The sequence below is a fragment of the Dermacentor albipictus genome, chromosome 5, assembly GCF_038994185.2.
Source record: "Dermacentor albipictus isolate Rhodes 1998 colony chromosome 5, USDA_Dalb.pri_finalv2, whole genome shotgun sequence".
Lineage (NCBI taxonomy): Eukaryota > Metazoa > Arthropoda > Arachnida > Ixodida > Ixodidae > Dermacentor > Dermacentor albipictus.
In genome coordinates this window covers 9064640-9080388 of record NC_091825.1, presented here as the reverse complement: position 1 = coordinate 9080388, position 15749 = coordinate 9064640, and the positions used below count along the sequence as shown (strand labels likewise).

The window sequence follows — 15749 nt, the reverse complement described above, 5'->3', positions numbered from 1 at the left end:
ACCCCTGTCACAGGGGCAAACTTAAGTGCACTTGCGTGAGTGGACTTCGCCGCCACTGCCATTCGCAGGCTGCCACACGGAAACGATTAGCGACACTGACTACACAGCATACTCATCAGTGAGTGTGTTCGGTGAACTCACTTCGCAGCGGCGAAGTGTGTAGCCTCGTTAGCAACGAGTAAAAAATATGTAAAACAATATTGAAAGCTTAGTCAGGAGTCATGTTTAAAAACATTCTTATTAAATTGCTAACATCACAAGCTAATAAATTGTGCAACACTGTAAAAAAAAAAAAAGAACAGCAGACTACTCTCACTCTAGGGCTGTTAACGGCCATGCCATCTCATGGCTGTGCAATTGTTTGGTACACAGAGCAAACTTTAGCGATGACGGCAACGGTTGTGAAAGAGTTCACAAGTAAGTAGTCCTCTATGTCCTTTGAGATGTCTGCCTCTCTGAGTTTCAGTAGCAACATCATGTATGCGTGAAAGCACGTCACTCGCTAATGAATAAGTGCTGCCATTGCACGCTTCAAATGCTCACGATCCAGGCTACAACAGGATCCGTCATTTTTTCTCAGCTTGCCTTGAATGTAATGTCTTGTCTTGGCTCGTAATGATTCACCTTGTTATTGAGGTTGCAATGAATGTACTTCATTTGCACTTAAGTTGATTGTGAATGCTGTTTCTAAAAATACCCAACTGTTTTTGTACACATATCTTTAAGTTAACAAATACATGCTTTGCTTTCCGACGCCCGATCGCCACTGCCATCAATCTGACTTTTCTCGTGTAGCGGGGTGCGGACGAAATGACACTCAGCGCACTCAAGTGCACTCGCTCAAAGTGCACCTAAGTTTGCCCCTGTGACATGGGTATTAAACTCGAGCACATACTGGCATGCAACTTGGTGGTGGGCTTGGCGTTTTTTTGTTTTGCACACGGTTTAATTCAAACCATCGGACGATTCAATAAATTTCGCCGGTCCCATCTGGGTTGAATAAACGGAAGTCTACAATATCCAAGAACAAGAACCAACACTGAAAGGGTTCAAGGAGTACTAAGACAAAATTTTTAAGTTTAGATAACTTGCCAGATTCATTTCTGTGGACACACGCATACAACATCTACAAAAGATCAAGGGCAAATGCAGTATAAAGCATATTTAATATCAATTTTAAAGTATGTGCGTGTAGCCACCCACAAATCACAGCACCTCGCGACAGTGACACAAACGAGGTCGGTTTGTAATCATCCCAGAGCATAAAAACATTGCAGTTTGTGCTGGCTCCTCGTATGCACTCTTGCTCATCCCATAACCAAGCCCTTCACTGCCACACGTCCTTTAGTTGTTGGTCGTTGTGGGATGCTCCTCGTGTCACTGCAACAGTTTTTGTCTGTTGGAAGATTTCCCTCGTTATTTGCATTGACTGTGCTTGTGCTACTCTGACGAAGTGAGAGCACAGCAGAATGTCGGGTGCATACTGCGTCGTTGACTTATGCCCAACACATTCAGGCTGGGGTTACACAGGGCGTCTTTTTCTTTCTAGAGCTAGACTTGTATAAAAATCTTGGAAAAATCACTTATTTCGAAAACATTATTTTTGGATTCTACAGTGTCTGATGCATTATCTCAGAAATTTTCACACATATTGGGCCAATATTTTGGTCATAATGGCGTTTTATATTGCGTCGGCCAGCTGTATTTTTACTGACACACGCACAAAAAAGGACTTTTTTCTGTTACGCATAGTTGCCGTTCTAAGTTTCCGACTGCAGCCATCTTGGTCTTGTTTGAAAGAGCAACTCTTCTTGTTTAGTTTTCACGCCACCGCTACTCTGTGTGCTGAACGGCTATGAAGTAAAAACCTTCGAAAAAGTAGTGTCCATGTGCAATTACATTCGTCGACTGAGGCATGTGATCGTAACAATGCCATGCCATTGGCGAATTTTCGCCGTAGCCTGCTCGGGCGTGCGAAACTCGGTACGAAACAATGTCAAATTCAGTTTGCTACAAGCCATAAATTTGCCAAACAGAAGAAGAAAGGAGTTTTAAACTTTCGAAAGTGTGCCATAGCTTTGGAAAAGGCCGATAATAGTTTGCTACCCGTACCGAGCCACTCCGGAATCTCCCCCTGTGACTGCGGAATGGGCTTAGCAGATGAAAGCACTTTTGGCAGCACTCGGTGTTCATGAAGCATTCCAGCACTGCTAATGCAACCTAATGATTTGGAGAAAGTGAAGGCACAAGAAAAACGGCAAGACCTTGCTTCAATGCTGGCTACCAAGCAAAAATCAGATTTTCTCGTTCACACTGATGCGGCCGCGGCTGGCTCGGATGCTTGGTGACGCACTTCGTTGTCGTAAGTAGCGATTCTCTGCCGTTTTGTGCAAAACTAATGTTGTGGTGCGGCAGCGGGCAAAGGTGAATGTGACTGCGGTCTCCCCATAAAGATAGTGATCTCGTGTGCAATCTGCGGCAATGCCGCTTCAGTTCGAAGTTCGCCATGTGTGAGCGGCGGCCAAATGTGCACCCCGTTTCTCGTTAGCTCTCTCGCTGCGTACGAAATGTGGATCACCGTTAATTGGCAAGCGGCATTAAATTAATTTTTTGCCAATTAAAAGATATTAATCTCATGCGCGATCTGCGGTGGTGCCACGTCTACCAAACATGCAACCCATTCCTCATGAACAATCTCGCTGCACATGAAATACGGAGCACCGATAAACGGCAGACAATTTTTTTTTTTTTCCCGATAAGAAATGTTTTACACTAGGCCATACATGCTGGGGCATGTGCTAGGGGCATACTAGCCGGTTAACTGGTAACATGTAAATACTTCATTAAATTCTTGAATAAATCAAGCTGTCTGTTTATCTCTATAAAAACTTTTCGCTCGCCTGTTTGTGGCAACATTAGTGCACCTGTAATTTTTTTAATATAGTATATATGAAGCTAAAATCATTAAGCTTGAAGTGGTGCAAGCAGATTACAACGAGGCTTACGAGTTGATTCTGAATGCAAATATGTAAATAGCAATGCTTCGGCATTGCAGTAAGCAAAGCTGTTTTTTTTTTCTCATTTTTCTCAAAATATAGTTTTTGGTCACTTTACTTGTTTGCTGTATCAATATCTTTGGATCTAGGACAGCTAGAGGCATTATTTGTATTGCAGCACAAAGCTAAATGTATTGAGAATGCAACACTGAGAGCAGATTCTTTAATTTTCAGCTCTCAATTTTTGTTTACATTTACATTCACTCTATTTATTGATACTGTGAACACAGAACTTCAGTGGGCTGTAACATGACAAATAAAAAATTGTTCAAATTCTAATCTGTTTCCAGCACTGCTATCCCTATGCACCCTAGTATCCAACTATATGCTGTTTGCAACTTTCCCTTTAGCAGGTAAACTTTAATAGTTTCAACAAACAATAGAAGGTAATTATTAATTATTTTGGCAACTACTATGCATATGCAAAATATAACCGGATATTTAAAATCGGCATGACACACTGAATGAGAATATGCAGTTCTATCAGATTTCATCAAGAAATAACAAAGTTATCTCAACAACCCATCTCCCCCTTTAAAAAGTTCTCGAGCGAGGCGAGCATACTTTGCCTCTAGTAAAGTTTCGTTTAAAATTTAAGCTCTGAGCCAGGCACGCAGTGCTGCAATATTTTGCGTACACGACCATCAGCAGGCAATGTATACGCTGCGCTCGTCTTGAAAATGGCCAATCCTGGTGAGGGCCTCTCACCAGGAGTGACCATTTTCAAGACGAGCGCAGCGTATGGTAATAAAATGAAAAATGAAATGAAACCTGCAAGAAAAATGTGCTCGTAAGCAGCACAGCAAGTCGCACACACATATACAGGCATGCGAGTTAAGCCAGAACACCTCGCACCTGAGTGCATCAACCAGTGAGAACAGCTCGGCCTCAGTCAACAGCTCCGCCCGTTCGAGCAGCATCCGCAGCACCTGTAATGCCTGTGCAAGAAGACTCGTTTGCGACAGGCTGTTTAAGACAACACAGCTCAGATTCAAATAAATGTCACGTACTGCCTGGATGCTCCATGCGCTGAGCCCTTGAGCTGCCTCCTGCAGCAGCTGGAGCAATGGGCCAAAGGCACCACCAGCAGCAGCAGCACGACGGCTGAGGCAGAAGTAGGACAAGGCAATGCGCAGCACTGCCAGCTGCTGCACCTCCTCCTGGGTGAGCCGGTCGGCCGACAGCACCGTGGAAGCTGCACAAAACCAAGTGGTACAAAGATTACGCACAAAGATTATGAATACAGGGAAAGCTATATTCCTTCAGCTTGTGGGATCGCACATGCATCCCGATATCTCCGGAGAGGCCACGTGGTTATCATGCGGATGGTAGTGGGGAGAGGGCACGTTCGCTGCTCCCGCTGCTCTTCGCGCCTGCGCAACGCCGCAGCCCAAGGCACCCCGTTCCCTCCTTTCCCTTTCTTGGAACCGGGGAGACTCCCTCTCTGCCGCTCCGGGAGAAGCGTTAATCCCCCGATGCGTCTTTATCTTTCGGCTGAGGAGCTTGCGACTGGCCACATCTCAATTCAGCCGCTGAGACCACCGCACGCCGTACCCCTACTGCACTCGGCCTTTGTGAGCGACTCACCACCCCAGGGCCCGAGCGTGGATCCACTCTGGGTGAGCTGAACTTTTATCAGCCTCTTTTGTGGTTCCAACATTGTGCGGTTTCTTTCACCTCAGACGAACGCTCCGCCGCTGTGGTTTTGTATTTGTATTTGTGGTTGCTGCTGGTGCTTGTTGGTACTTGTATCTTAAGGAGAATAAACACCTTAAGTCGAGACTCACCCTGTCCCCCTGGTCTGAACCCGCCGAGGTCGCAACTCACTAAGAACCGCGGGTTAGGGGTCACAGCTCTGACTGTTAGGGCTGCTGCGAAAGTGCTAGCGAGCGACTGCCGCTACGCCGGCGCTGTGCGATCCAGAGAAGGGTCAGGTTTCTGTCCTCTCTTAAGTGCACCCCAGCACAGTACGAATTTCCACATAGCCTAAGATGCAACACATGGAATGTTATGGGCCAAAAAAAAAAAACATTTCAATACGGCGGCAGTGACGGCAGCAGCAGCAGCGGCCTATTTTTATGTGCGTTGCAGGGCCAGGACCTCTCCCAGCGATCTCCAATTACCCCTTCCTTGAGCTAGCCGTTTCCAACTTGCAGCTGTACATTTCCTAATTTCATCATCCCACCTACTTTTCTGCTATCCTCATTGTACTTCCCTTCACTTGGCACCCATTCGGTATATCTAATGGTTCACTGGTTATCTACTCTACGCATTACATGGTCAGCCCAGCTCCATTTCTTTCTCAACTAGAATATTGGCTATCCCCGTTTTCTCTCTGATCCACATCCACCATCTGAGCTTGCAATCTGTTTTTAAGAGCTGTTATATATCGAAACGATGAATTACAAACTTGCCCAAATCAATTTTGTCGCAGAGGAGAAAACTGTGCGACTGGAAGGGGAGGAAGACATAGTTTGGCCCGATAAAAGATGAGGGACGACAACATGGATAAGCACTAATCTTTTGCTGTGCTGCGATGGTGATCTCCTGTCTAAAATGCCAATTTGCAGTCTGCCCCAGGACGATTATTAAGCAATAACCATAGCTCATATGTATGATGAGTTTGAAAAAATGACTTAAACTATTCTTCGAAGACGAGTACACAAGAGGAGAGACACTGCACAACTGCACACTAGCAACAGAGTTTAATGAAAGGTGGAAAGGAAACCAAAGCGCACATGCGCCATAATACATAAACAAGCAGTCATAAAAGCATTGTGATACGACACATCCTAATGATAGCATTTTTTCTAAATAAGCCACTTCTTTGCCCAATAGTGATGAGGATGGTATGCTCAAACACTGATTCAAACTGTGTTTTTGCATTCAATATGCTTCAATCACTTCTCTCTCGTACTTTGTGGTACCCCTACCAAAATTTGGGCATCATTAACCTTTTTAAGACTGATTTATTTCGCCATATGCGACCGCCCGGGTAGATTTTTTTTATTGCAGATTTAAATTTTTCAGAGGGACCTACTTCAAAAATATAAAAACATCTCCGTAATTTTTCTAGGGTGACCGTAAAGTGAGAAAAAAATATATTTTGCATCAGTATATATGTACTGTTTATTTATGAATAACAACAATAAAAATAGGAAATGAACTTATAAGAATGGCAAAATTGATGCATTGTTATACACATAGTCCAAAGGCTTAGAAAAATGCATACACGAAAATATTTCGCAAGTCTCAAACGTTCCTCCTCTTACATAATATTTGCATTTACATCCATAGGATAATCGAACCGACTAGGTGAGCGCACTCAAGAAAACTGTGCGGTTGTGCACCCAGCAGAAAAGCAAAACATGTGACAAACTTCCGCTAATCCTTCATCTTATCACCAACCAGAGAGTTTTCCCACAACACCCTCAAAGATAGCGGTGGCGCGATGGGCATTCTCGACTGCTGCACACTATAAATGCACACATCAATCGCGCTGAGGGCGCCATTTGAACGTAGCAGCATGCACACGCAGTGGCTTGGCTAATTTGACGTCAACGACGCATTGCATTTATCGCAGGCTCATCCTTGGTGATTCGCTCTGCGCTTGCCATGCTTCGCAAGAACTGGTCGTTTGCTTCCACAAAAACACGCGCCAGCACCACACTCCTTGAGGGCTCAATCATAGACGCCCCGGCAGACGCCACTTAATACGTTGTTGACGACGTTTCAAAATGCTTCGATTGACGGACCTGGAAATCGCAGCAGAGGTAGCGACCAAGTGAAGACACTGCCGAGGTTGATCCTGCAAGCACTGATGTTGTCCCGCTCCCGACTACAACTGGGGCTATAGCTGCTTTGGCCCTTCTAAGCCGCTACTGCAGTGTAATAGAGGGCATCGGCCTTCGCTTGTAGATCGTTAAGACTAGGTTGAGGACTCCATGTTTAAGCACACAGCTGCCAATAACGCTGCACTGCTGCAGTACTTTCAGCCAAATAAATAAATACTTTGTGTGAAGCTTCATGTGAGTATTTACTGCACCACGATTAGGGCGCAAACGGGGATCGCTGTTCGGAGCATGCATTCGGTTGCGCTGTGTGCAATTTACCTAGACCGCTCCGGCTTCATCGGCCGCATGAAATCAGCGCGGCATACGGTAATTGCGTGCGGCGCAATTGACTGCGCGCTCCGAACAACGATCCCCGATCGCGTCCTTGGTTCATTGATTGATTTGCAGGAGTTTTTTATGCATTTTTTGCTTTTATATATCAAATTATGGCTACATCGAACTATGTAGCGATCACCACGCTGTTCGATATATCGAAGTTCGACTGTACATGGGCAACACTTCAAAAACACCACATTGCTGATGTCTTTCGGCATTGGCCCTCTTTTGCTGGTGGTGGCAGTGCGTGCCTGACCTCACGCACAGCATAGCAACACTGGGTCGATATGAGACCAACGAGACAGACAAGACACTGACGCCAACTATGACCAACTATTTGGCGCAGTGTGTCACAGAGACCATCTTATCATAACAGGCCGACAACAATGCAACTAACTGGCACTAGTTGCCATAGCGTGACAGGCTTTGTTGTCGACGGCACCACTGATAACTGATGTTGTCGACGGCACCAAACTGATAACATGAAAGCTGCTGCCCCTTCGCTTGTATACATAATTATTCGTGTTCAAAATGTCGAAACATGGCTTTGAACCTGAAATGCAAAAGCTTCAGTCCTTTCAAGCTGTGCACATGAAGTTCGAGCCAATGTTGATCCTCTTTAGTAAAGGTTGGGTAAGGCCTTGCCCCATCGAGTTCATGCACCAGCTACCGGCAGACCTGAACTTAAAAATAAGTGGTTATGATGAAGGAAACTGTTGTTAAAGTCCAGTTGTGGCCCTATAACGATTTAATATCAACTGCTTTTTACTTTGCACGATGCATACACAACAGTTAAGCAAGCAGTGACACACTAAGCCGCTACTGCAGTGTAATAGAGGGCATCGGCCTTCGCTTGTAGATCGTTAAGACTAGGTTGAGGACTCCATGTTTAAGCACACAGCTGCCAATAACGCTGCACTGCTGCAGTACTTTCAGCCAAATAAATAAATACTTTGTCTGAAGCTTCATGTGAGTATTTACTGCACCACGATTAGGGCGCAAACGGGCACATTGACACACTGTGCCAATATCTGTATGTCTCCGTTCTCGAAAGCTGCCGGTCGTGTTCACTTCGCACATGGGTGAGTCTGTACGCCTTGTTACGCTGAAGCATATCTTAACTCCAGAGAAGCACTGCATACCTCTGCATTAAGCATGAAACAAAAGACAGTTTATTCGGTAGAGCAGTATAAACAATCACCTTGCTCCGTTACCAACGGTGTCATCGATGGCATCTGCATTCTCGCAAGAGAACTAAACTACACAGACTGTAAATGAGTGCTTAAGCCAAGCAGTTTTCTCTAATATTACTTTATGGAACGTGCAAACTGTAAGTATGATGAAGTTAAAGAAACGCAAGAAACAGTAATGACAGCCCGTAATATGTGTGTCTGGAATACCGTTGCCGTTGTTTAAGTGGCACGGCTGTTCATATTGACTGATCTCAGGGTGAAGAAATGCGGCTCATATGTGCAGACATGAAAGTTTTGCTATGTTTTGACATTTCATATCAGCGATGCGCCACTTCTACAATAGTCGAAACTAACAATGATATGTGGCTGTAGGTGTCGATGTAAACAAATGCACCACTTTGGCAAATCCGACGCGGAAGGCTGTGCTCGAAGACTTCTTGAATATAAAAATGTCTAAAGAATGTGTAAAAGGAATACAAAAACCTAGGTGCAAGAGCCGGCATCAGCGACGAAAAACTCCAATGAAGCCTCGTCGGCAGACGAACCTCAGCATCCTTTATCAGCCGTACCGTTAGCGCAACAGTGTACTCAGGCCTGCGCACTCAGGCGTGCGCACTCAGTAATTCGCGAGTGCCACACAACTTCCAGAAACGACATGCTGCCCCGAAAAAGCCAATAATATTTACACTAGACTCCCTTTAAGACGAACTCCAAGGGATCATGAAAAGTGTTCGTCTTATCAGAAGTTCGTCTAATCAGGAGTGCTTCTAAAAATGATGTTTGAGCATGCAGTGTGTGTCCACATACCTCGTATATGAGAACAAATGAATGAAATGGTTTTTCAGAATCTGCAATATAAGCATTTATTGCACTACTAGTGGTATACTACACATTGCCCTAGTAAGGCATCAGGCACTGTTGAGAGTCCGTTACCCAGTCCGTTATTTATTTATTTATTTATTTATTTTTTGCCTGTCGAGAAAATCGCCTGGCTGCTACAAATACAGACATCTTACTTTTTTTTCTAAGATATTCCTCAGTGCCCTCGCATTGTTCGAAAAACTGCACTGAAGTATCCAGGCAAGTGTCAGCTGCATTGCAGGTCAATTGTGCAGATTCAGGCATAACATCCATGCTGCCATCGTCAGCAGCAGTTTCTGATGGCAGGTCGAGCACCTCTTCAATTAAAGCTTACAGTGTGTCAGCCCTACATGTTTGCACACCTTCATCAATGCTAACATACGCACTCATGTCAATGGAGACACCCTTACTGCTCAGCGTAGAAACAATGCTGCTTTCCTCCAAGTTGACAGTAGAGTCCTTATTCATAGTATCGCAGTCATTCTGCACTGAGCTGTCACTAGGCGCCATAAACCCCACATGGTGGAAGACATTGGCAATGGTCACTTCAGTAACCTGCCCCCAGGCACTTGTTAGTAAGTGAACCCCCCTTAACAGGTTCACTGTGTAGTCTTTAGCACTCTCCATGCAAATTAGCATCCTCTTCAACAGAGAGCGACAATAGTGCCTCTTCAAGCTGCTGATTACTCCCTGGTCCATGGGCTGTAGCTTCGCAGTTGTATTTGCTGGTAGAAACTCCAGACAGATGGCAAGTCCGGCGACGTGACCATGTCCGGCACAGTTATCAACAACAAAGAGAACCTCTCTCTTCTCTCTCTGGAAGCAATGATCCATCTCCTGAAGCCACTGCTCGAAAAGCACTTGCGTCATCCACGCTTTCGAATTAGCCATGTACGTGATCGGCAGCATTTTTATGCTTTTAAAGCAGCGTGGTGCTTTAGACTTCCCAATCCCCAGCAGCCTTAGTTTGTCAGTCCCAGTCATATTTGCGCCCACGAGGACCATTGCCCGAAGCTTGCTGTGCTTGCCCGCCACGCAGTTATCACCAGCAAATGCAACCGTTTTGTTTGGAAGCAGCTGGACGAAAAGGGCAGTTTCGTCCATGTTGTATATATGTTGAGGATCATATTCTTCCATGAGGTCATTAGGTTTGTTCTGCTTTCAATCAATGCAGGCCGTTTCGTCCACTGCAGCGGCCTCACCGACAATGCAAGGAAAGGCCAGTCCATGCCTTCTGCGGAAATGGTCGAGCTACCCACCGCTGCATGCAAACTCCACATTGAGCCGCAGTGCAATTTCTTCTGCTTTCGCTTTCAATATGACTCCATTCATCGGCAAATTCGCACCGCACGCTCTCCTTACCCAAGCAAGAAGAACCGTCTTCTAGTTCTTTGTGCATAGCTGTGCGCATCCTTTTATGCTTTGGCGCAAACTCACCATCTTTCAGAGCACTGGTAATCCGCGCTTCATCTTTCACAATACCACTCACGGTACTTTTCGCAATACCGAACTTGCGCGCAATTTCAGTCTTTGAAAGCCAGCCGGTGCGAACTTCGGTCAAAACTTGGATCTTCTCGCGAAGTTCAAGCGGCTTTTTCCGAGCTGTTGGCTGACTTGCCATACTAGCTACACGACAAACAGGGCACACACTAAAACAAACAACGCACACCATGAAGCGACGGCGCACGGACTGGCAGGAGACAGCGGGACAAGGCGCACATGCATGCCACGAAGGGATATGCCTACTGCGTAATTGGCATAGTTGGAGGTCAGCAAAAACGCGGAGGTTGGTAGCACTCGCATGACGGCACTATCACATGATCACCATTGTGAAACAGTATTGGCTGCTTTTTCTTCTCACTTTTTCTCTTCGCCTTTCTTTTTTTTTTTTCAAGTTTCGCTGGCTTTACTGGCCAGGCTGCGCTTGGTCTTTCTCACTCCTTCTCTCCCTCTCTGCGTCCTGTTTCCTCCCTGCAGTCTGCAAGTTCAGAGAAAGCCAGCGCGACATGAACATGCTGTGGCGACAAAGAGGAGAGATCATTGTGGCAAGTGCTGCAGTGGGGGGGGGGGGAGGGGGGGAGGGGAGTAGCAAAGCGCTGAAAATGCCTCGTATGAAGGGCTCATCGCATCGGCACTGTGCAGGAAAGAGAGGGAGGTTCTGGCGATAGGGGGGCAAAGAAGAGAAAGAACTTGAGGGCACGACTAATCCTTGTAGCCGGGCCGGGAGCAGAGAGAGGAGTGAGTGAGGAAGGGTGGGAGAGGAGGAGCAGCGGAACCTTCGCAGAAACACTAAGGTCGTTAGGTCTCCTCGTCTCCCCACGTCGCACAGATGGTCGACAGAGCAGAAAAGCTTTCATTTTTGTCTTCTTTTTTTTCTTTTTTCGCCTAAAGTGCTGCTCGGATGGTCGAGAAAAGCTGCATGAGTAAGGCGCGGCCGGCCTTGAAAGTTCATCTTAACCGATTAGCGCATGTGCAGTGTTCATATCTTTACGTAGGAAGACGCAGACGAAAAGCTATATACAAGTATATCTACAAGGAAATATGTCGCACTTGGCCAAGAGGCAACAGCCTGTGCTAGCCTCCAATCGTCGTCATCGTCTTCTCACTGCTTGCCTCTTCGTCATTGTAAACATTTCCATAGCACTACCCCCGGCGTCAAAAGCGCCATCCCGGAGCGACTAAAGGCCGGACTCGTAAGCAGTGCAGTAGGGCTTGAGCCTACTGACGTGTACGACATCAGTAGATGTCAGAGTAAAGGACGAGGTTGAACACACAGGAGCAATTTCGTACGTCACAGGCGTCACCTGGCGCAGCCCGCGGTAGAGCCCTGTGTATTGCGAAGGGAGCTATTCGGAAAGTCCGCCATGATGAGCGGGCAACCATAGGAGCACGAGTGCACCAGGCGAAAACTGTACGTCACAATGGCGGGCGTTGTACTGACACTGCTGAGTGGTTTGTGAAGCCGTCAGTCGAGCACGGGCAAGCTGGCTTGCGTGGTCGGCGAGGGCGATGGCGTCGGCCGCATACTCGCTTGAGATCGCAGCAGGAGGAAGTGCCGTGTCAAGGGGCAAGGTTGGTTCGCGACCGTACAGTAGATAAAATGGAGAAAATCCGGCGGTGTTGTGCCGGGAAGAATTGTATGCAAATGTGACGTAAGGAAGGGCAATGTCCCAGTCGTGGTGGTCCTTGGAAGCGTACTTGGACAGCATAACGGTAAGAGTATGGTTTAACCGCTCTGTCAGGCCATTGGTTTGAGGATGGTACGAGGTAGTCAGCTTGTGTTGAGCGGAGCAGGAATGCACAATGTCGGCGATAACTTTCGAGAGGAAATTTCCCACGGTTAGTAAGCAGCTGTCGCGAGGTGCCATGAAGTAAGATAATGTCACGCAAGAGAAAGTCCGCGACGTCAGTGGCACAACTGGTAGGGAAAGTCAGCGTGATCAGTTGCGACGGCTACCCATTTATTCCCAGAGGATGACATGGGAAAGGGACCTGGGAGGTCTAATCCAACACGAAAGAACGGTTCCACAGGGACGGTGATCGACTGGAGATGACCGGCAGGTAGCACCTGAGGTGTTTTCCGACGCTGGCAGATATCACAGGCAGCCACATAGCGTCGGACGGAGTGAGTGAGACCAGGCCAATAGAAGCGGCGGCGGACGTGGTCGTACGTGCGGGTTACCTGATGTTACCAAGATGTCCTGCAGTCGGTGCGTCATGCATCTCAAAGAGCACAGTCTGTCGTAGATGTTTTGGCATGACAAGAAGAAGATCAGATTCGTCAGGAAGGAAGTTTCTTCGGTACAGAATGCTGCCCTGGAGGACATATAACGGATGTGTCAGTAGGTGTACAGCGCAGACGCTCCATGAGTGCTCGCAGCGATAGGTCTCAGTACTGCTCATCGGCAATGTTAGCGAAGGCAGACACAGAGAAAATGCCATTGGCGGTACTACTATCAGCGGCGTCAGGCTCGGCTACCGGGTAGCGAGACAGGCAGTCAGCGTCCTTGTGTAGTCGGCTAGATTTGTAGGTGCCAGTATACGAATATTCTTGACGTAGTAGTTCTGCGGAAACCCACAAGGTGGAGACAAAGAGGAGAGATTGGGTTTCCTTTGCAGCAATTGCTACGAACAGGTGGATGTCTGATTTTCCCTTTACAAATATTCTTGGAGGCGTAAGGCCCAGCGACCAAGTCTTCCTGCAGGATCTTTCAGTGAGCATAACCAGCAAAGCACGTGATGGTCTGTGACAATGGAAAAGGGTCAGCCATATAAGTATGGGCAGAACTAAGCCATCGCCCAAACTAGGGCCAGACACTCACGCTCAGGGATGGAATAGTTGCGCTTCAAGGGTGAGAGGAGCCTGCTGGCGTAAGCAATAACACAGTCGTTGCCATGTTGGCATTGGGCCAGTACTGCGCCAATACCGTGACCGCTGGCATCAGTACGGACTTCGGTTGGTTCAGAAGGATCGAATGGGCCAGAACGGGAGGAGTTGTGAGAAGGTCAATTAGATGCGAGAATGCAGAGGCCTCGTTATCGCCCCACTGGAAAGGGGCGTCTTTTTTCAAAAGCTCGGTTAGCGGTCGTGCTATGGCCGCGAAATTTTTCACGAAACGGCGGAAGTATGAACAAAGGTCGATGAAGCTGCGCACATCCTTGGCACACTCCGGAACGGGGAAGTGCGTAACAGCATGGATCTTGCCTGGGTCCGGTTGCACTCCGTTTGCGTCAACGAGATTCCCAAGGACGGTAATCTGGCAATGGCCTAATTGGCACTTCGATGCGTTCAGTTGCAGACCAGTAGGCTTGACGAAAAACATCCAGGACTTCTGAGAGGTGCTCGAGGTGCGCAGCAAACATTGGGGAGAATAATATAATGTCGTCCAAGTAGCACAGGCACGTCGACCATTTGAAACCGTGAAGAATGGAGTCCATCGGGCGTTCAAAAGTGGCAGGAGGGCTACATAGACCGAACGGCATCACTTTGAATTGATAAAGGCCGTCTGGTGTTACAAAAGCAGTCTTCTCACGGTCGAGATCATCCACGGCAATCTGCCAGTAGCCGGAGCGAAGGTCAATAGAGGAGAAGTAGCGAGCAACGTGGAGGCAGTCAAGGCCATCATCAATCCGAGGTAGGGGATACACATTTTTTTTGGTAACCCTGTTAAGGTGCCAATAATCCACGCAAAAGCGACATGAGCCATCCTTCTTTTTTACCAGTACAACATGTAACGCCCATGTACTACATGACTGTTCAATAATGTTCTTGGCAGGCATTTTGCGAACTTCTGCGAGAGTAACCAGACGCTCAGCCGGTGACACTCGATACGGACGGCAATGGATACTGAGGGGCATCGCCGGTATTAATGCGATGTTTAACAGCTGTAGTTTGGGCCAAAGGACGATCGTTAAAGTAAAAAATATCGTGGTAGGAAAACAGAATGTAGTAGAGCTCACGAGCGTGCTCGGATGGCACGTCAGGCGCAATCATTTTCTGTAAGTCGGCGATGGTACAAGTTGCCGACTGCGATGGTAGAGGAGGATCAGCTGAATTGTCGTCTACTCCAATAGATGCTACTGAGTGATCCTCGAATGAGCAAAGCTGGGCCAGAGACATCCCGCGTGGCAGCACTTGTGTCATCAAGCCAAAATTGACCACTGGCAGGCAGACGCAATTCACCGTAATAGATAACTGTATAAGGTACTGTGATCCCATCTGTAAGGAGAACGTCTTGCATAGGAACCGCGATGTAGTGACCATCGGGCACTGCTGCGGATGACACTAAGTCAACGTAAGTCAGTGCCGAAGGTGGCAAGCGAACGAAGTCGACGGAACCGAGGCGACTGAGGTGTGGTTCAGTGGGATCCAGAACAGGCCGGTCAAGGCGGAGAGTACTGGCGGAACAATCGATGAGAGCAGAATGTGCGGAGAGGAAGTCTAAACCGAGGATGATGTCGTGGGGACAGTAGGCGAAGACTGTGAATAGCGTAATAGTGGAGCGATCGGCGAAGGAGACGTGGGCGGCACACATACCAATTACGGGGGCTGTTCCGCCATCGGCGACACGGACAACAGGTGTTGTGGCGGGCATGATTATGTTCTTCAGGAGGTGACGAAGGTCAGCGCTCATTACCGACAAATGTGCCCCAGTGTCTATAAAAGCAAATACAGAAACACCGTCGACTTGCATGTCAAGAAGGTTCCGATGAATGGGCAACGTCAGTAGAGGATTTGGGGGCCTAGGGAGCAATGCAGCGTCACCTTGAGGGGCTGCATCGTCTAGTTTTCTGGCTGGGAGCAGCGTCCAAAGGGAGTCGGCGAAAAGGAGCGACGGGGCTGGGGAGGGCGAGATTGTTGTCGTTGGGGCGAAGGCGAACGAGAATAGGGGTGGTTCGGCGCTGGAGAATCAGTGGCGGCATTATCGGAGCGTGCGCCATAGGGATGAGAAGGGCCACCTGGGGGGCAA

At 47.6% G+C, this 15749-nt stretch overlaps 1 protein-coding gene across 9 annotated transcripts in view; it reads right to left on the bottom strand.

The window, feature by feature from the left end:
• tefu (Serine/threonine-protein kinase tefu) overlaps window positions 1–15749 on the bottom strand; it is a 1084056-nt gene that overhangs the window by 664358 nt on the left and 403949 nt on the right. For all 9 annotated transcript variants that reach the window (XM_070538252.1, XM_070538256.1, XM_070538258.1 and 6 more), the window contains 2 exons: window positions 4067–4251; window positions 3912–3994 (listed from right to left, as the gene is read on the bottom strand). In XM_070538252.1, coding sequence (XP_070394353.1) covers window positions 3912–3994; window positions 4067–4251 — 268 coding nt within the window. The remainder of the gene's footprint in view (window positions 1–3911; window positions 3995–4066; window positions 4252–15749) is intronic.